General features: G+C 32.6%; 1 protein-coding gene across 1 annotated transcript in view; it reads left to right on the top strand.

The window, feature by feature from the left end:
• Positions 1–6,520: 6,520 nt before the first annotated feature.
• Positions 6,521–21,771, top strand: part of LOC110899599 (serine carboxypeptidase-like 13) — a 34,112-nt gene continuing 18,861 nt past the window's right edge. Inside the window, exons 1-2 of the mRNA XM_022146483.2 lie at positions 6,521–6,691; positions 6,842–6,987. Coding sequence (XP_022002175.1) covers positions 6,561–6,691; positions 6,842–6,987 — 277 coding nt within the window. The 5' untranslated portion in view covers positions 6,521–6,560. The remainder of the gene's footprint in view (positions 6,692–6,841; positions 6,988–21,771) is intronic.

Raw genomic sequence — 21,771 nt, 5'->3', positions numbered from 1 at the left:
TATATTACAACTACAGGGACTGTTTGTGTAATAAATAAAACTTAAAAACTAACTTTAGTTTAAAAAAATTAATGGAAGTTCATTGAGTACCAACATGTTGATAGGTAGGATTATTGTATACCAATTACGTAGGTAAGATTATTATTTACCAACGGGACAAAGGTTGGTTTATCAAAAACCAATTTTCGTCGTAAAATACACATAATAAATGATAAAAATATCCTAAACATAAAAATATATAAATAAAAAGATTGATTATTAGAAGTTCTGCGAGTTCTGTAAATATTTATGGTTCTGAAATAATCCTGGCCCTATATATATATATAAAATTAATGAATTGATTAAAGAAAAAAAGTATAAAAATAGGTTATTGAACTAAAAGAAGAAGATTTATATTTATAATATAATTAGTAAATAAAGAAAAATATACATTTTAGTAAATATTTTTAAATAGCACATTTTGATAAATATCTTTTTCATCTACGTCTATTTGAAAAAAAAAAAAAAAAAAAAAAAAAAAAAAAAAAAAAACTATAATACGACCCTCAATAATTCAAAGCAATCAATCTTCAGCAAACAGCTTTAATAAAGAAGTTGTCGGTAGTACGATGTTCAAAAAAATATCTTGCCAAAATATCTATAGCAAAAAATGTGGAACATGCCTTAAATAATCTATTTCAAGTAGGTGGTAATGAGACGTGTATTAATAATTTAATCATAGCGAATGGGGTAGTGGTGAGTAGTTAGAAAAAATTTAGTTGTTCGTTGTAATTTAGGTTTGAGTCCCACTCTCCATATTATTTTTTACGGTATTAAGGTGAAGTACGAATACGGGTGGCGCTGGTTCGTCTTGAATGTGAGGCGAATTGTTTTACCTATTATTCCACTGTCGTGTCTTCGGACGGGTGGAAGTCGGGTTTCCGAGCATCTGGGAGAGCCAAGAGCTGGCGGCGGTCGAGTAGTCGACCTTGGCCACGGTGCCAGGTGTCACGGTGGATGACACGTCGTTACTTGTCGTTCAAAAAAAAATTAATCATATATTCGGTTATAAAATGGTGTTTTATATCCAACTCTATATCTGTCAGATATATGTGGTATAGTTACCCGTTGGCTATTGGGTATATCCGTAAGTATCTAGTATACACGTTAATATAAAAATTGCCCTTTGAAATTTTTAAATACCTTTTGTCCTACTTTTTTAGTTTATATACAATTACAAGCAAAATTCCCTCGCGCTACGCGGCAAGGATTCAGTCAGTGTTTGTTCGTTTCGTTACGATATCAGTACGGTAGCGACACTCGATAAAGCAACCAAAAGATAAAATCCAAATTAATTCTCTAATATATATCATAGATGAAAAACTCTAAACAACTCTACTAATAATATAAATATTTCAAAATTGAAGCGAAGAAAAAAAATAATGCGACCGTGTATTTAGTCTTTATAAAAAAACGAACAAACGAAAAATATAAGAAAAAAACAAAACTATATGGTTAAAAACGTATATTAGTTATAGTATAAGACGTGTAATAGAAACTTATAAAAAAGTCAAAGTTACCGTTCACGCAAGCTGGTAATTGTTAAAAACTATAGGGTTAAAAACGGATATTATTTATACGATAAGGTCGTAGTTGAAACTAAAAATAAATTAAAAAAGTCAATATCAATATTCACACAAGTTGATAATTGTTATATATATATATATATATATATATATATATATATATATATATATATATATATATAGGACAAAGATCCGTTAGGAACCACCCTTTATTGCGAGAACCGCGAGAACCAGTGTGAACACAAACAGTAATAGCTAAAAAAATCTAAAAAACACCCAAAAAATTTTTTTTTATTTTTTTACTATTTTTTATATAAAAATCGCTACTTTTAGTATCCAAAAAAAAAAAATTTTTTTTTTTTTTAAAAATTTTTTTTTTAAAAAAAAAAAAAATTTTTTTTTTGGCTACAAAAGTAGCGATTTGAACATAAAAAATAGTAAAAAAATAAAAAATAAATTTTTAGATTTTTTTTGATTTTTTTAGATTTTTTAGGTTTTTTGGGGGTTTAGTTTTTAGCATTTTAGCTTGGGGGGGGGGGGGTGGGGGTGGGGGGGGGGGTTTAGGTTTTTGGGTGGTGGGGGAGGGGGGTTTAGGTTTTTGGGGGGGGGGGTGGGGGGGGTTAGGTTTTTTTTAGGTTTTTTGAAGGTTTTAGTTTTTAGCATTTAGCTTGGGGGGGGGGGGGGTTAGGTTTTTTTTGGGGGGGGGGGGGGTGGGGGGTTTAGGTTTTTGGGGGGTGGGGGGGTGGGGGTTAGGTTTTTTTTAGGTTTTTTGAGGGTTTTAGTTTTTAGCATTTAGCTTGGGGGGGGGGGTTAGGTTTTTGGGGGGGGGGGTTAGGTCTTTTTTTGGGGGGGGGGGGGGGTGGGGGTTTAGGTTTTGGGGGGTGGGGGGGTGGGGGTTAGGTTTTTTTTAGGGTTTTTTTAGGTTTTTTTAGCTATTTTAGTTTGTGTTCACATTGGTTCTCGCGGTTCTCGCAATAAAGGTGGTTCTCGCATGAACCTTACCCTATATATATATATATATATATATATATATATATATATAGGGAGCCGCTAGAATGAGAACCACCTCGAGTTGTAAGAACCGCGAGAACTACACCCCACGGAGCGCTGTTCGCCATGATTTTTTTTTTACAAGTAGATGTGTATATTATAAACACAGCCGTAAAAAATCATGGCGAACGGCGCTCCGTGGGGTGTAGTTTTTTACACCACAAGTTTGGTGAAAAAAAAAAGAAAAAAGAAAAAAAATTAAAAAACACCAAACTTGTGGTGTAAAAAACTACACCCCACGGAGCGCCCTTACAACTCGAGGTGGTTCTCATTCTAGCGGCTCCCTATATATATATAGGGGGCTGCTATATTTATATATATAGGATTAGGTTCATTTGTGAACATCTTTAGAGTAAACTGTGTGAACTAATCTGGACCATTGATTTCATTTTTAGTTGTTAAGGGTATGATTGTAATTTTATAATAAATAAGATATATTTTTTTAATTCTTGATTTCAGTTACTTATTTCCTATTTTGTAGAGATTATCCACAATATCTTTTATTTTTTAAAAAATTATCAAAAAGATTTAACAAATCCTTTAGCCAGAATTCCAGTTCGATTAAAAAAAACCCAGATTTCAATTATGTAAAATATCAAAAGCACCCCAAAATTCCAGTTCGATAAAAAGAACCCAGATTTCAATTACGTACACATTCATGAATCTCGAAAGTACACATGTGTATTTAAATTTATAAAGTCTATGTCCAGACATATATACATTTGTGTATAATCATTTTTTAGATTAGTAAACCCACACTACTTCCCATAAACCATAATATGTCCCAAAAACAAAGCCAAAAACATATTATAAAGTATACCAACCAACTAAACATCCAGTTTGCATAAAAAAATAACCCAACCAAACAAACAAATAACCACATATCGAAAAAACCAAAAACATAGTCTTTATTACTATTGTCTGCATGGAACATTTTAAATGTTAAGCCTATTCGCCACGTTGTATGCTACCGATTCAACCATTACTTCATCGCGGAGCGTGTTATCATGGGAGCACACAATCTTCACAGCATACTTCTTCCTTAACCAGGTCAAACACGCCTTTTTTTAGTGTGCGCAAACGGAAACCCACTATCCCATTTTAATCCTGTTTCTCCAAACCAAGTCTCCATGTGTCTCATGGCGAACACCCTAGAATCGACACTATTGTCGACTGTCGCCCATTCTATTTCCAACCTTTCCGGTGTTATTCCTTCAAATTGCCCACATTTCGGATGATTCACTGATTTCAAGTATTTGGAGAAAATGCCTTTATGTGTTTAAAATCAAATTACTATACGTTACCAACTGTAAAACACAAATACGTTTACACAGGTCAATGAATGTCTTAGATAAATAAAAAGACCAACACTGTATACACAGGTGTACACCCAATGTGCACAGGTGTGTACACAATTTATACCTACAATCAATTTGCATACACATGTGTACACCAAATGTATATATAGGTGTACACCCAATTTGCATACACATGTCAATGAATGTCTTAGATAAATAAAAAGACCAACACTGTATACACAGGTGTACACCCAATTTACATAGGTGAATACACAGTTTATGCCTACAATCAATTTGCATACACATGTGTACACCAAACGTATATACACTGTATACACAGGTGTACACCCAATTTACATAAACAGCAGACACAAGTATTTGAAATATCACATAACTACTACTATACACATGTGCACACCCAATGTATTAAACACAAGTTATAAACGCTATACACAAGTGTACATTACCAAGGTTAAATCACATTAACAAAAAACACAGCATAACATCGCGACACATATAATGCCTAAAAAACAGAGTACACATGTGTACACCGACCTCAAACACAAAACTAAACCCTAACCCCCGATCGGTCTCGTCAGCACATACACACTCAACATCAACATGATCGAAACAAATTCTTGCAAAAATTAAACACTAAACAACTTAAATCGGAACCCTAATACACCAGTAGATCAGAAAAATAAAAAAGAAGATATTGAATACAAGCCCCAGATTGAAGATTCTGGCATTAGTAACGACAACAAAACATACTCATTCTCATATGATATCAATGTACCTTGGTGGCTGGATAACCTCTGCAGATTCCGGCGAATCTTAATCGTCGACGACAGTTATTCTCCTTCGTCAACGACAGCTCTTCTTCTTCGTCAGCGGCAGTTGCTCTGTCTACTTCTTTTTTTATAATTATAATCAAAGACAGAGCAAATGAATGTCGACGGCAGTGATTCTTCTCCGTCGACCGCAACTTTCTTCTTCGTCGGCGGCAGTCTCTATGCCTTCTTCTCTTTTAGAGCATTCACATCCAATCCATCAAATTATACATACATCCCACTAAAAAACAACTCCTATATCAATATATTTTCACTAAAAACAAATACTTTTTCTCTCTCCTTTTCAATTAAATAATATTATCATTACATTTTTCTCTCTCCTTCACTCACAACCACTTTCAATATATATTAAAAAAATTATACTGGGTGAACAGTGTCCCCCCAAATATACAGATGAACAGTAACATTTTCTCTCTCCTTCACTCACAACCACTTTTTATACCCTTTATAATATAAAAACCCTCCCTCACATATTTTGATGGATAGAATGTGAATGCTCTTAGATAATTATATTCAATGAAAGAGAATATCAATGATTTTGAAATAAAGTTGAAAGTATATTGAGGGATTGTGATATATTCTATAAAATTAAACTTTTCAATACCCGGTTTCCTTATTTTTATCATGTATATGTACAATAATACCCTGTATAATTTAATTAAATATATAAAATTAACCCCTTATTTACCATCATGCCATTGAATTAAAATCTTAAGATTATATAGATCAAGGGTCCAGATCAGTTCACAAGTTTCACTCTCAACCTAGTGTTCACTCTAGAACTCTACCCTGTATATATAGGAGAATGATCCATTAGGAACCACCTTTTATTGCGAGAACCGCGAGAACCAAGTGTGAACACAACCAAAAAAATACCTAAAAAAATCAAAAAACACTCAGTTTTTTTTAATATTAAAAAAAATCGCTATATTTCGTCACAAAAAAATCGAGTAACAATTATCCATGCACATATGCATATGTATCATTTCTTTGACAAATTCCGTAATACATTACTAATATCAGACAATTGCACTTTCATTTACACTACCATTCATAATACACTACTTTTTACATTAACAATATTAGAAATGCACATGTGCATCTATATGTATGAACTTCTTATAACATTAACAACACTAGAAATGCACATGTGCATCTATACGTATGAACATGTTAAAACGTGTTGTGGTACACCACTTTGAATACACTTTCCCTTTAATTCATCATACCATCCATAATACACTACCATTACCTACTACCATCCGAAATACAATACCGTTGCCTCCTACCATCCATAATACAATACCATTACCAATATTTCACTTTATTACATGTACATCAACACCCTTTATACCATCCAAACAACATATTACATCATAAAGTGACAAATATAATCAAACTATCAACCACTAGATATAACTAACCAAAACACATGTATATGGGCCTACTTCATCATTTAAAATCACAAACTTTTTGTAACAAAACACGTTATCTCATGGTTATACATAATGATGCACATGTGCATTCTTAATATTGGTAATGTAAAAAGTAGTGTATTGCGAATGGTAATGTAAATGAAAGTACATTTTTCTACTTTGTCCAAGAAATGATACATATGCACATATGCATCCATAACTGTTACTCGAAAAAAGTTATTTTTTGTAACGAAATATAGCGATTTTTTTAGAAAAATATTAAAATTGGTGCCCATTCCTCAGATAATTTATTGAAATTCCTATATAAGTTGAATTCTTCCGGCAATTGTTAAAAGCCACATACCTATCCAAAAAGCAAGCATGAGTGTGAGTCTATATTTTGTTTTCATTCTCATCATTCAACCATGCCTGATGACCAAATCACATTCCAAATCCACTATCACAACACTTCCTGGATATCCAGGTCTTCTTCCTTTCAAACTAGAAACCAGGTATACATGATCATATTGTATCTCTTTCAGATTATTTTGGATTTTTTACTCTATGGTTACACTAGTTTAATTAACTTCCCCTTTTAATTAACGAAAACAAGTGTCTATATATGTTCTTCTAACTAAACGTTCAAGTATATTTTATGGAAGTTATGTGGGAATAGGGGAGAAAGAAGACATACAGTTGTTTTACTACTTTGTTGAATCAACAAGAAATCCTGAAGAAGACCCTCTTATATTTCATATTAGCGGCGGTCCAGGATGTTCGGGCTTACGTCCCTTGCTGGGTGAAACAGGTATGTCGATCTCGTCCTTTTAGAGTTGCTTTTAGTCACTAATCATGTATTATGAAACTCAATAATCAATACTTAATTGTATATAAAGTAACTTGTAAGCTATGTAGTTAATATATCACCGATATCAGTCCTCTTCCGAGATATTTGACCGATATTGGACCTATATATCACTAATTTTCCCAATATCAGTACCTTTCTTCCAGGGCCGGTTTGGGCCAGATGCAAGATGGGTCACCGCACAGGGCCCAACCTCCCAAAGGGCCCAAATTTTATTTTATATATATATATATATATGTTGTGTGTACATATAGTTTTTGAAATGCAAATGAAGCACAAAAATTACATAGTCTAGTGGCCTAGGCCCCTTTACTTCTATAGATGATGCTGAAGTTCGAAGCCTGTTCTTGCCTCATTTCTTTTTTTTTTCTTAACCTGGTCTACCTATTTTTGGGTTTTGACTAGCCCATTTTTATAGCTTTTAATTCTTTTTTTTATTTCCTAGAAGCTTTCTTTTTTATTTTTATTTTTAGTTAATTATGTATATGTTCTTTTTAAAATGTTTTATATAATTACATCTGTAATATAATTTAAGTTAATATAAAGTAAGTTAGTTCTTATCTAAAAAAGCATATTATAATACGCTAGGATCCGAGATATATTTAGTTTTGACTCATTTAGGGAGCCATATATATTGTTATATTATTGATTTTTTTATATATAAGTTTATGCTTAGGGGCCCATTTTTTCTACTCGCACAGGGCCTTAAAAGACCCTTGGATTTTCGAGGACGGCCCTGCTTTCTTCTTAGTTCTATCATTCGTCTTTCTTCTTATTGCTGCTATCAGTGTTTTAAATCTTAAGTGTTAGTTGTTAGTGTTTTAAGTCTTAGGGGAGTGGGGGTGGTCACTACTAATAGAATTTCATCACTCACAAACATCCAATCAAGTTACGCCATGTCATCAACCACTATTCTATCCCTCACAAGCCTTTTTTGGTGGCGGTGGTCATCACTAGTGATGGAATTCCATCACTCACAATTTTTTTTTAAATTAGAAATTAAGAATAAAACACTAAATTATAATTTCATTGAAATTAAAAAATAAATTACATAGCAAAATAAAAAACAACTAAACATTGGAAAAAAAAAACTTAAATTAAATGGGTGGCATCTCCTAACCCCACATTTCGCAAATCTCGCGCTTTTGTTGAATTACAACCGACTTAAACGGTTCATCGAGATGGGCAATTAAAATTTATATAAAGATGAGGGATCTGAATTGCAATTAAAGGAAAGCTATTTAAAAATAGCTAACAAAAGTTGAGGGGCTAATTTGCACTTTTCATCAAAGTTGCTATTAATTCAATTTCATAAAACGACAAAACAACCTAAAAGTGATTTGTTTTCAACGCGTGATGATTTTAACGCGTTAAATAATTCATGCGTTATATTTGTGGCGGCGGCGGTGTGCTATTTTGTTCCACGCGTGATGGGGTGGCCATCACGGACCACCCCCACTCCCCTTAGTCAGTTTCTACTTGCTGCAATTGTTAGCGTTTTGCAAGTTGCAAAAGATTAGTTTGTGAATGGTATGAGAGTATACTGAATTGTTAGTATTAAATTGTTATATGTATAAAATTAGCATAATATTAAAATTACGGATATCCTAATGCAATAATCAATATCTCAAATATTGGTTATTGGCCGATATCCGATATTTTACCGCAACAAGTTAGCTTGTAACCATACAAAGAGCAATTATAAAACATTTGCACAGAGACCGCAACCATCTATGTTCACAAAATCCATAATATAAAACGTATCTTGGGATCACATAATATATTTTTAAGATCAGATATTTTAAAATCAGTTTTAAAGAAATTTCAAGTGAGTATTACTATTCGCTATTGTTTACATCCCAAATTGATGCCTCAGTTGTATAAAATAACAAAAACGTTCCTAATATTTCTCATATCAAAGCAAAATATATAGAAACTATAATGTGAAATTCCAATTGTACCATCCAAGTGAAGGGTCAAGGGCAGCGTGGGTAGGTGGTGACAACAAAGATGGTTGGTGTGGGTCGGTGGCAGTGGTGGCGGTGGTGGGGTCGAGGACACAAACAAGGGTGAGCGTGGCGGTCGCCAGATGCGACGAGGGGTGTGTGGTTGAAAATTCTATTTAGTTAGGTTTAATTCCTTCTAATTATAGAAGAATTGTTTATTTCCTTTACATGAATGAACTTGGTTATAGAAGAATTGTTTATTTCCTTTACATGAATGAACTTGGAATTATTTCCAATTCATTTCCCACACCAAAAACCTAAATAATAGACTAAAGTTAAAATTCTAGTAAATTATGCGAAACAGAAACAGTAAGAAATCGAATTCAAATTCCAATTTCATTACATTTAGAGAATCAAACACAAGCAAAAACCACACCACATATAACAGAGTGAAGATTATTAAAACTTTATATACGTGAGTTTTGTTTTGTTTTTTTAGAAGATAAGGTTCTAATTATCCATGGTTGACATTATCATGTTTTGTGTTAAGTATCATGTGATGTGTTATATTCATAGTTGTATGATGTTGTGTTTGAAGTTTTATGGATTGTTAGGGTTCTATTATAGTGTTTTAGTAATATTCACTCTTTATTTATGAGTTTAGTGTGTGTTTTATGGCTTACATTATGGTGTTTATAACTTTTTACACTTTTTAGGAATTTTAAACTTTGTAGCCGAACCTCGTCTCGAGGTTACCCTAATTTGTTAAAGGTATGATCAGTATTATCGTTTTATAACCTCTTTTCTTAGTTGGACTTGAACCTTTCTAATAAGTATTTTTCAGTGAACTTTATAGTGTCGAGAAAGGCGAGGCCTTGACTTTATTATTCAATTATATTAATCATGTGGTTATAAAAATATGGGTTATTGGATTTTATTACTCCTAACTATTGGATATTGGTCGTTTCCACTCTTAACTATCACTTTGACTCCCACCACTCCCAAACTTCGGTTGAGTGGTTTTTGGCTCCCTATTTGTCTTTTAGGAGCAGATTCACCTGCAGTCATTAGTAATTCACAAAGTGTTATCCGAATATCACCAATAACAGAAGTCAAACAATAAGAAATGTTCACCTGCGGAGTGACACAACACACAAAGTGTTATGTTGGGAGTGGTGGGAGTCAAAGTGATAGTTGGGAGTGATAAAAACCAATAACCCATATTTTTATAACCTTACAAAATCACAATTCCAGAAGTTATAACTACGAGAGTTTAAGTTCTTAGATTAAGTTAAAATACCTAGATTAGGTCATAATAAGTTATCAAAATACCTACGTATATATAACAAAAACCATCAACTACCATAAAAGGACGTTTATTAGTTAGATCTTAAATATAAACAGACTGAACGAGTAAAACCTTAAATCACCTATAACATTTTGAGATCCAACAACACCACGAAGTACACTTGGCTTTTTGAAGGGTTAATTGAAGGTTAAGTGGATCGTGGTGGAGAAGAAGGAGGTGTAGGTTATGTGTGGTGCGTGCATGTGATCGTGGTGGTGCATGGTGAGTCTTGCCATTAGAGAATTGGTGGTGAACGGAGGGGAGGAGATGGTGACCAGATGGGTTTTGGGGGAAGTGATGGATGTGCAGTATGATTAGGTGGGGAAACTCAGGGGCTTCTTAAAGTAGATAGCGTTTGGAGTTCTGAAAGGACAATAATACCCCTGTGGGTAATACAATGATACCGGTCAACAAGATGGTCAACTAACAGAAGGTTATAAAGTGTAGCGAGTTGGAGATGTGAATGATATAAATGTCCAAATGTTTCTTAGGGGCGTCTAAAGTGTTAGGAAGGTCAAACCACGGAGTTATATACTAAATTTTTGAATTTATTGACAGAAACAGAAAAAAAGTAAAAATATCACAATATAAAGTAAATAAGGGGGGTAATAAAAATTTTCTTACAATGGGTTACAAGAAAATGGCTCCTGGATGTGAAGGCTGAAGCTCGAGCAAACCTTGAGATTTATGCACAATGGATTGAGCAAAGGGTAACAAAAGGTAAAAAAGACTCTTTTTTTGGAATATAATATGAAGAACAATGGACAAAACTAAAGAGCTAGGAGGTTAGGCTAAGTAGTGACGGAGAGAAGTTTAGTGTGCCATAAGGATGATTGAGAATGCACGAAATTTTATTGAATTCTCTAGGATGATATTTACAAGTGAACTCTATGCCTTATACAGGAAATAGGAAAAGCTATACTAATAATGTACCACTATACACACTGATCTAATGTCAGAAAGATAAACGAATACAAATTTAAGAAGAAAAAAGACAACATGCATTATATATAATAATGGATTCATTATCAGCTATATGTGCTTGACAACAATCATGGTTGTTTAGAAATGTTGTGTACACCTGTCTCTTAATGTCCATGCTTTCATCATTTCTTTTTAGAAATCTCTGTGTGTTGAATCTTCGGACTGTGGGCTTCCAGGGTCTGAATCTTGCTCTTGGTCTTCGGTATCTGTATCGTCAAAATTAACTATGTGTTCAATTTCAAGAGCTTCTCTATCTCCTACAAATAGTAGTAACATACTCCATTTGGGAGGTGTGTAAATCTGAACATAATACCCTTCGCCTGATAATTTGAATTTTGCCCAGTGAAAATACTTAGGAATTTCAGGGGTCTTTTGATGTGTTTTGATAAAACTATTCAGGGCTTCTGTAGTTTGTTTATTCTCAACCTCTAACCATGGTAATTTACCAAAGTCTATGTTGATGTTTATAAATCTGTATTGTAAATAGCATTTGTTAGGATTATCTGTGATAAAAATCCTCTTCCTGACTGGCCTGTATGTATAAGCATCTGTATATGGGAAAAAAAGGAATATTTTGCTGGAATTATAGGACACAATGCCCTAATAGCAATATTGTCTACCATAATTACTATCTTTTTCCCATTTTATTCAAAAGACTTGTTGTTCTGACATTTGTCTTTATTTCCATATAATCAATCATACCATTATGGTAAAACTGAATAATCTGATTATCTGATAACTTTTTAGGTGAGTAGATTTGGATTAGCCGCAATCCAGTCCCTCTGCCTTCTTGATCTGTTCTTTCAACAATTCTGAAACCTTGTCTTTCGGCATCTTGTGTAAAAGCCATATCTTCTAGCTGTTTTTGTAATTCGTATATAATTATTGGAAATTATGCACAAACTTTCTGTGAAACCAAGGTTTTGAATTCTGGAAATTTGTCTGTAATTGGTTGAAGACACTTCCACCATGGTGTATCAATTATTCTTGCTTTGAAGGAATCATAGCTTCTGTTTAAGACTGTAATTGTTTCTTTTTTCTGAAGCTTTTGTAATACCTGTCTATATTTTTTTCGAGAATACTAACTTTTTGTTTTAACAAGCTATTTTCAACCTTCTCTTGTATAGAATGTGTATTTTTCCTTGTTGTACAAGCTGATCTTGTAGCTTAGTGATCAGCTATTCGTGATTTTTAATTACTTGTTCAGGCTTAGTTTTTGCCATGTCTGCAAATGTTTGAACCTCTTCAGGTTCTATGTAAAAGCCACTTACCCTACAATGTTCTTTTGCTGATTCTATAGCCTTTTGAAAATATGTAAAGCCTTTGTAAATTGGGTTGGGGCATTGGATATGCTTAGCCACAGTCTCCCATTTATTAAAAATACCAATTTTAGTACCTCGAAAGATGACATAATGGGTAAACTTAGGATTTTGTTGTTTCTCGGGTGTTTTGCTACTTTGTTCATAAAAATAAATGCTTAATGCATTTAACACCTGGACTTTAAAGGTTGAGGCCTGAGGCATAGTTTGAATATGCCAAAGGTATCTAGTAAACACCGTTGTTTTTCTATTAATTTCATCCTAATAATTGGACGAAACGTTTTATTGGGATCATCACATCTTTGCAATGCATAATTTCCAAAGGTGATGACCGCGTTTTGTGTATTCTGTGACTGAGAGCTTGTCTTTTGTGTAAAATGTCTATTTTTTGGAGGACGAACATTTGTAGCCTTTGATTAACTTGGGTTGTAAAACTGTGTAACACTATTGAGATCTGTTAGTGTTACATGCAATTGTCTAAAATTCTGTGTACTTGCTGCTTAGATTGACTGGCTCATGAGTTTCTCTGTCTTCTCTTCTTCGGATGATATATTCATCCGAGAAGATTTTGTAGGTTGTGTAGGATGTATAAGTTTTGCCTTTCTTTTTTCTCTTTTCATGTCCATCTAAAAGCAACAATCTATTAGTATTACGAGATAACATATCAGCTATCCCATTATTTTTTCCTTTAATATGTTCAAATTTATATGATATCTACTTCCTTGGATGATGTTTTGTAAATTAACCCATCAGGTCTTATTTATCTTTTTTGCTTTGATCATTTTTTTATAAATTTTACAATCGCTTCACAATCGGTTCTTACTATAAATTCTTTGTGCAGAAAAAGTTCAAATTTTCTAATGCATATATATATCAATGCCTGTATTTCAAAATCGATGCTAGTCCAACTTGTTTTGTTTCGAAAATTACTGTTTGCTTAAGCACAAATTATCTCTTCTTCCTTAGGACTATATTTATTTGGTTTGCAGAGAATAACTGCTCCCCATCCTTCTTTGCATCCATCTGTCTCAATAATTATGTAAGTGTCTTTATTAGGGATATTATATCCTGACTTCAAATTTGATTTAACTATAAAGAGGTAAAGCAAGAATAGTATATAACTATAAACGACTAAATGATAATACAATAGATGATGGATATAATATCCCTAATAAAAACACTTACTAAATCTTACACAGAAAAAGAAAGTTTTTCCAAAATTTGATTTGAAGTCAAGAAATAATATCCCTAATAAAGACACTTACATAATTATTGAGAGAGATGGATGCAAAGAAGGATGGGGAGCAGTTATTCTCTGCAAACCAAATAAATATAGTCCTAAGGAAGAAGAGATAATTTGTGCTTATGCAAGCGGTAATTTTCAAAACAAAACAAGTTTGACTAGCATCGATTTTGAAATACAGGCATTAATATATGCATTTGAAAATTTTAAACTTTCTCTTCACAACGAATTTACAGTAAGAACTGATTGTGAAGCTATTGTAAACTTTATAAAAAATGATCAAAGCAAAAAAGATAAATAAGACCCGATGGGTTAATTTACAAAACATCATCCAAGGAAGTGGAAATCATATAAATTTGAACATATTAAAGGAAAAAATAATGGGATAGCTGATATGTTATCTCGTAATACTAATAGATTGTTGCTTTTAGATGGACAGGAAAAGAGAAAAAAGAAAGGCAAAACTTATACATCCTGCACAACCTACAAAATCTTCTCCGATGAATATATCATCCGAAGAAGAGAAGACAGAGAAACTCATGAGCTAGTCAATATAAGCTGCAAGTACACAGAATTTTAGACAATTGCCTGTAAGACTAACAAATCTCAACAGTGTTACACCGTTTTACAACCCAAGTTAATCAAAGGCAACAAATGTTCGTCCTCCAAAAAATAGACATTTTACACAAAAGGCAAGCTCTCAGTCACATAATACACAAAACGTGGTCATCACCTTTGGAAATTATGCATTGCAAAGATGTGATGATCCCAATACAAAGTTTCGTCCAATTATTGGGATGCAATTAATAGAAAAACAACGGGGTTTACTAGATAACTTTGGCATATTCAAACTATGCCTCAGGCCTCAACCTTTAAAGTCCAGGTGTTAAATGCATTAAGCATTTATTTTTATGAACAAAGTAGCAAAACACCCGAGAAACAACAAAAGCCTATGTTTACCCATTATGTCATCTTTCGAGGTACTAAAATTGATATTTTTAATAAATGGGAGATTGTGGCTAAACATATCCAATGCCCTAACCCAATTTACAAAGACTTTATAGATTTTCAAAAGGCTATAGAATCAGCAAGAAAACATTTTAGGGTAAGTGGCTTTTACATAGAACCAGAAGAGGTTCAAACATTTGCAGACATGGCAAAAACTAAGCCCGGACAAGTCATTAAAAATCAAGAAGAGTTGATCACTAATCTACAAGATCAGCTTGTACAACAAGGAAAAAATACACATTCTATACAAGAGAAGGTTGAAAATAGTCTGTTAAAACAAAAAATTAGTATTCTCGAAACAAAATATAGACAGGTATTACAAAAAGCTTCAAAAAAAAAAGAAACAACTACAGTCTTAAACAGAAGCTATGATTCCTTCAAAGCAAGAATAATTGATATACCATGGTGGAAGTGTCTTCAACCAATTACAGACAAATTTCCAGAATTCAAAACCTTGGTTTCACAGAAAGTTTGTGCAGAATTTCCAATAATTCTATACGAATTACAAAAACAGTTAGAAGATATGACATTTACGCAAGATGCTAAAAGACAAGGTTTCAGAATGTTTGAAAGAACAGATCAAGAAGGCAGAGGGAATGGATTGCGGCTAATCCTAATCTACTCACCTAAAAAGTTAACAGATGATCAGATTATTCAGTTTTACCATAATGGTATGATTGATTATAAAGAAATAAAGACAGATGTCAGAACAACAAATCTTTTAAATAAAATGGGGGAAAAGATAGTAATTATAGCATGAAATATTGCTATTAGGGTATTGTGTCCTATAATTTCCAGCAAAATATTCTCTTCTTTCCCATATACAGATGCTTATACATACAGGCCAGCCAGGAAGAGGATTTTTATCACAAATAATCCTAACAAATGCTATTTACAACACAGATTTATAAACATTAAGATAGACTTTGGTAAATTACTATGGTTAGAAGTTGAGAATAAACAAACTATAGAAGCCCTGTATAGTTTTATCAAAACACATCAAAAGACCCCATAAATTCCTAAGTATTTTCACTGGGCAGAATTCAAATTATCAAGTGAAGGGCATTATGTTCAGATTTACACACCTCCCAAATGGAGTATGTTACTACCATTTGTAGGAGATGGAGAAGCTCGTGAAATTGAATACATAGTTAATTTGGGCGATATAGATACCGAAGACCAGGAGCCAGACTCAGACCCTGGAAGCCCACAGTCCATTGATTCAACACACAGAGATTTCTAAAAAGAAACGATGAAAGCATGGACATTAAGAGACAGGTGTACACAACAGTTCTAGACAACCATGATTGTTGTCAAACACATGCAGCTGACTATGAATCCATTATTGTATATAATGCATGTTGTTTTTTTCTTCTTTTGTATCCGTTTATCTTTCTGACATTATAATAGTATGTATAGTGGTACAATATTAGTATAGCTTTTCCTATTGTCTATATAAGGTACAAAGTTCACTTGTGAATATCATCCCAGAGAATTCAATAAAATTTCTTGCTCTCAATCATCCTTATGGCACACTAAACTTCTCTCCGTCACTCCTTAGCCTAACCTCCTAGCTCCTTACTTTCGTCCATTGTTCTTCGTATTATATTAAAAAAAAGTCTTTTTTACCTTTTGTTACCCCTTGTTCAATCCGCTGTGCATAAATCTCAAGGTTTGCTTGAGCTTCGGCCTTCACATCCAGGAGCCATTTCCTTGTAACCCACTGTAAGAAAAAAAATATTACCCCCCTTATTTACTTTTTACTATAATATTTTTACTTTTTGTTGTTTCTATCAATAAATTCAAAAATTTAGTATATACCCCCTCTAATATATAGTAGTGAGATTTAGGGAAAATGCCTAAAAGTGTGAAAACAGTGAGAACGATTTTGGTATTAACATGTGGCGTTGTTGCTAACTTACACTAAGGGTAATATTGTCAAAAAGCCCATGCACACGCCACTCACATGTCAAAGACCATGCACCTTTCACTCACATGTATATTCCACCATCTTTTTTAAACTCTCGTAAATTTCTATACGTGATTATTTAAAAAAAATACACCATAAAATCGAGTGTTTTATTATCTTTCTAACGAGTGTACTATTGCTATACTTTTGAAATTAAAAAAATAACATGAATTGGGTGTTCAAATAAAAACGCCATAAAAACACACAGTTTAGAAAACGCCATGAAAAATACCCAGTTGAAACGCTTAAAGCACAGTTTAGAAACGCCATTAAAACTCAGTTGAAAACGTCATAAAATACCGAGTTCAGAAAAACGCTATGAAAATACCCAGTTGAAAACGCCATAACACCCGGTTCAGAAAAGCAACATGAAAAACTTAGTTGAAAACACCATAAAAACACTTGACTCAGAAAACGTCATAAAAAACTGGTTGAAAAACGCCATAAAAACACCCACTTCAGAAAAACGCCATAAAAACACAGTTGAAAACATTGTAAAAAACAAAGTTTAAAATGCCATAAAAAACCCACTTCATTTTTTCAAAAAATATATCAATTGTATGCTCGTTGGAAAGATAAAAAAACCATTGAATTTTATGGTGTGAGTTTTAAAAAAAAATAATCGCGTATAAAAAATTATTGGTGTTTAAATATGATCGGGGGAAATGGCATTTGATTAGCATGTGGACCCTTGTTTGGATCTTCCTCTTTTACCCCTCCTGGTAGTTTCAAGGCCCCTAGTATTTACAAAAATGTCACCGCATCAATCTCAGGCTCAAAACCACTAAGATCTTGTGGCTGAGAATCGTTCTCACCATTTTCACACTTTGAGGCGTTTCTCCTGATCCCGTTAATATATATATATATATATATATGTGTGTGTGTGTGTGTAACTAGGTTATCTCTCGCGTGCTTCTCGGGCTCGAGCAAGTTATTTATGTTAATTGTTATTTATGATTAATACAAACTTAAAATCATAAAAAAGGTTAATAAATTCGTAAGTGTTTTACAAATTATCGGACACGAAACAAAAACGTTGAAAATAGGGATGCGCATGGTACCGATCCGGTATCAAAAATTAGAAAAAGTGGGTATCAGTACCGGAAATGAGCGGTATGGTACCGGTATTTACCGACAAATCAACCAAAATACATGTACCAAACCGGTTCTTCTTATGGGTGAAACTACTTATTGACAAATTTATATATGTAGGGTTAAGACCCGCCCACGTTGCGGCGCGGGTACATCGTAAACATTGAATGGATTAGTCCAAACGTTATATGATGCATTAACCATATCAAAACACACATTTCGACGTATCCAGTTGAACTCGGTGTAACCTGTATAAGCATTGTGATTGGATCAAACGTAAAGTAATGGAATTCATATCGAACAATCATAACGTATTACATGTGACCCAACTCATTCATAGAAAACGTAACGGGTATGAAGGAAAATATGCATGTGTAATCGAAAGGGATTAATTAGAGCTTTCGGAAAAAAAGGGGAGAAAAAGAAACCATAATTTGACTCCACTTGGTTCGAAAAAAAAAACTTTACGAAACATACATAAAATAAACACGAAAACATATTATATTTGACCTGAATCATTTCCCAAAAAAGTTTACGTCGAAACATAGAACAACTTGAATTTATACCAAAACGTACATAAAAATATGCACATAAAAATGGTTTCTTTAAACAAAAACGTATTATATTTGACCTGACTCGTCTATAAAAAAAGTTTACGTCGGAATGTAGAACAAATCATATTTATACATACCCGTACATAAAATATGCACGTAAAAAATAGTTTTTAAGTAAAGGAAGTATAGGGCTAATCGAAGCAAAATATTAGTAAAAATTTTAATAGGTTAATAACGTTCGTAAAACCGTGCCAAGTAGCACCAATGCCACAATGACATCGACTCTAAACATTGTAAAAATAAAATAGATAAAATGGTAAAAATTACACTGAACGAAAAGGAGACTAAAATCGTTGAACCACGCACAATGTCTTAATGCGAAGAAATTAACCAAAAATGTAAAACGTACAAAATAATAACTTAGTCCATCTAGGACCCGCCGATTGCGGGATAGTTTTCAAAAGGGAAAAAATGGACGTGTTGCGAAGGGTCTGTCAAATATGAAAAAATAGAGCAAAAACGTTGAACCTCACATGTACGCTACGACAAGTTAACTCGCAAAACTTAGAACGAAACGTAAAACGAAAAACTTGTGAAAGATAAAAAGTATGGGGGACCAAAATTATAAATAATAAGGTGTTGTGTTAAATTACAAAAGATGAAAAAGTTTGAGTTAAAAGTAAAAATTTCAAATAGGTTAAAATGTAAAAGAAAAAACTTTAAGGTTAAAAGTAAAAAATCAAGGTTTTTTTTTTTTTTTTTTTTGAAAAAGTCACCAAGCATGAGGTACAAGTCATGATGCACAAAAAAACTTGCTAATTTTGTATATGGAATAACTAGAATTACGATCCGCCGTAATGCGACGAGGATTCTTTAGTCATAACTAAGTCGATTTAGGACCCGCACGTTATGTTGAACATGTCAAACGGGAAAAAAATAGACGATGTAAAAGCGTTCACCCACACATGCACGTTGCGTCGTGTTAACTCGCAAAATTTAGAACGAAACGTTAAAACGTTAAACTAAAGACGCACGTTGTGATGTGTTAAGTCACAAAATTTAGAACGAAGCACAACTACGTACTTAAGTTTTTAGAAAAAAAGTTATAAACGTAACTTATTAAAGAAGTATCAAATTAATCGATAAATTAATAAATGTTCAGAAAAAGCAAAAAATAATTATTAAAAATAGGTAAAGGAAATATATGTTTAAAAAAATATGTTATTAAAAGTAAATATAATAATAAACTATTATATTATAATATATTAAATAATAAAATAATAAAAACTATATATTATTATAAAAATAAAGTTGCTATTTATTATCTCTCAAAATCGGAGTTTGGTGCAGACGTTTTTGGGTTGTATGCTAGCACCCTGCTAGCCTTTCCTTTTTATATTTTAATGAATTTGTTGGCCATTAAAAAAATATCAGTTTATTTTTTTTTGTTTGTTTAGTATCATTATAAAATGTGAATGTGAATGTGCTCAAAATAGGTTGCATATGGTTTTCATAAGGTAAATCAGTTTGTAATTACTTTGTATGTTTACAACTATTTTCTGGTTCATTTGTTTTTTCCTTCGTAAATTTATTAATTTCTTTGTCTCAGTGGTAGACACGTAAACTTTTTCATAGGGTGCGGAAAATTTTTAAAGGGTCTTTGTCTATTGGTATATAATATTTTTCTCGGTTCGGATTGGATCGGAGACGGGTTCTCATTCAAGTCAATAACTCAATAACATATCTCAATATCACATATTCACTTTAAATTTAAGTATTTAACATGTCAAGATTTTTTTTTTTAAAAACAACTTCATTTTAGTACTTGTAAAAACGTTCTTTTATATATTTTCTCCTCATTTCCAATCCTCTTCATAGGATAAATTTAAGTATTTAACATATCATGATTTTTTTTTTTTTTTTTTTTTTTGTAAAACAACTTCATTTTAGTACTTGTAAAAACGTTCTTTTATGTATTTTCTCCTCACTTCCAATCCTTTTGAATACTAAACAAATAATAATTTATTGGTTTGACCATAGGATAAATTTAAGTATTTAACATATCATGATTTTTTTTTTGTTTTTGTAAAACAACTTCATTTTGGTACTTGTAAAAACGTTCTTTTATGTATTTTCACCTCACTTTCAATCCTCTCGAATACTAAACAAATAATAATTTATTGGTTTGATCATAGGAAACAACAATCTCATTCTTATACTAAACTTTCTTGGAGTGCCCTTGATATCTAATGATTGTATGAAATATTTGATTAAAATGTTTTTACATATATATATATATATATAACTTTTAAAACATTTTTTCAATCCTCTCAAATACTAAACAAATAATAATTTATTGGTTTGATCATAGGAAACAACAATCTCACTCTTATACTCAACTTTCCTGAAGTGTCGTTGATGTCTAATGATTGTAAGAAACATCAAATTAAAACGTTTTTACATATATAACTTTTGAAACATATTTATTTATGACAAGGACAATAAAAGTTGTGATTAATAATTATATAAATAATTAAACTTGATCAAGTAGTAATAAATAAATTAAGTCAGATATAATAAAGATATTTGAAAAGCTTAAAATAAAAATAAAAGCAAAACTCATACACAATTATTAAATTAAATTTATATATAGTAAATAAAATAAAGATACTTAAAAGTTTAAAATATAGGTCTAGTTCAATAACAATTTTTTTTGTGTAAGACTCCGTAGTGGGGCGTTTTTTTTTTTAAATTAAAAAAAACGCCTAAAAACGCCCCCCAAATCATTACACCCGGCGTTTTTTTTTAATTCAGAAAAAGCCCCCTTGGCGTTTTTTGAAGCACGCCTTGCCCCCTTCTCCTTGTCCAATCATCTTTCATCTCCCTTTTTGTTATTCAATAAAATTTTTAGGTGTTTTTTCTTTATTTTATTTAATGCCCCAATAATGCCCCATCCCCACTACACCCATTTTAGAAAACGCCCAATAATGCCCCTTTGCTGACTGGACTGTCACATGGCGTAAAATGCCCTAGGGTGGGGGCATTATCTTCCCATTCCATTACACATGGTCTAAGGCCACACTGGGTGGCACGTTATTTTATCGTGATAAACTCTATCACGCGTTAGTACACCGCCGCCTCTACTCCCTTCACGCGTTATAAATTCAACGCGTCGACTTTATCACGCGTTGAAAAGTTTGAATGTTTGGCTTATTTACTTGACGAACCTTAATTGGGCTTGACGAACCTTCTCTTCATTTGATG

The sequence above is a fragment of the Helianthus annuus genome, chromosome 13 (genome assembly GCF_002127325.2).
Source record: "Helianthus annuus cultivar XRQ/B chromosome 13, HanXRQr2.0-SUNRISE, whole genome shotgun sequence".
Lineage (NCBI taxonomy): Eukaryota > Viridiplantae > Streptophyta > Magnoliopsida > Asterales > Asteraceae > Helianthus > Helianthus annuus.
Note: the sequence above shows the minus strand (reverse complement) of the source record. Positions and strands in the feature narration are given on the sequence as shown.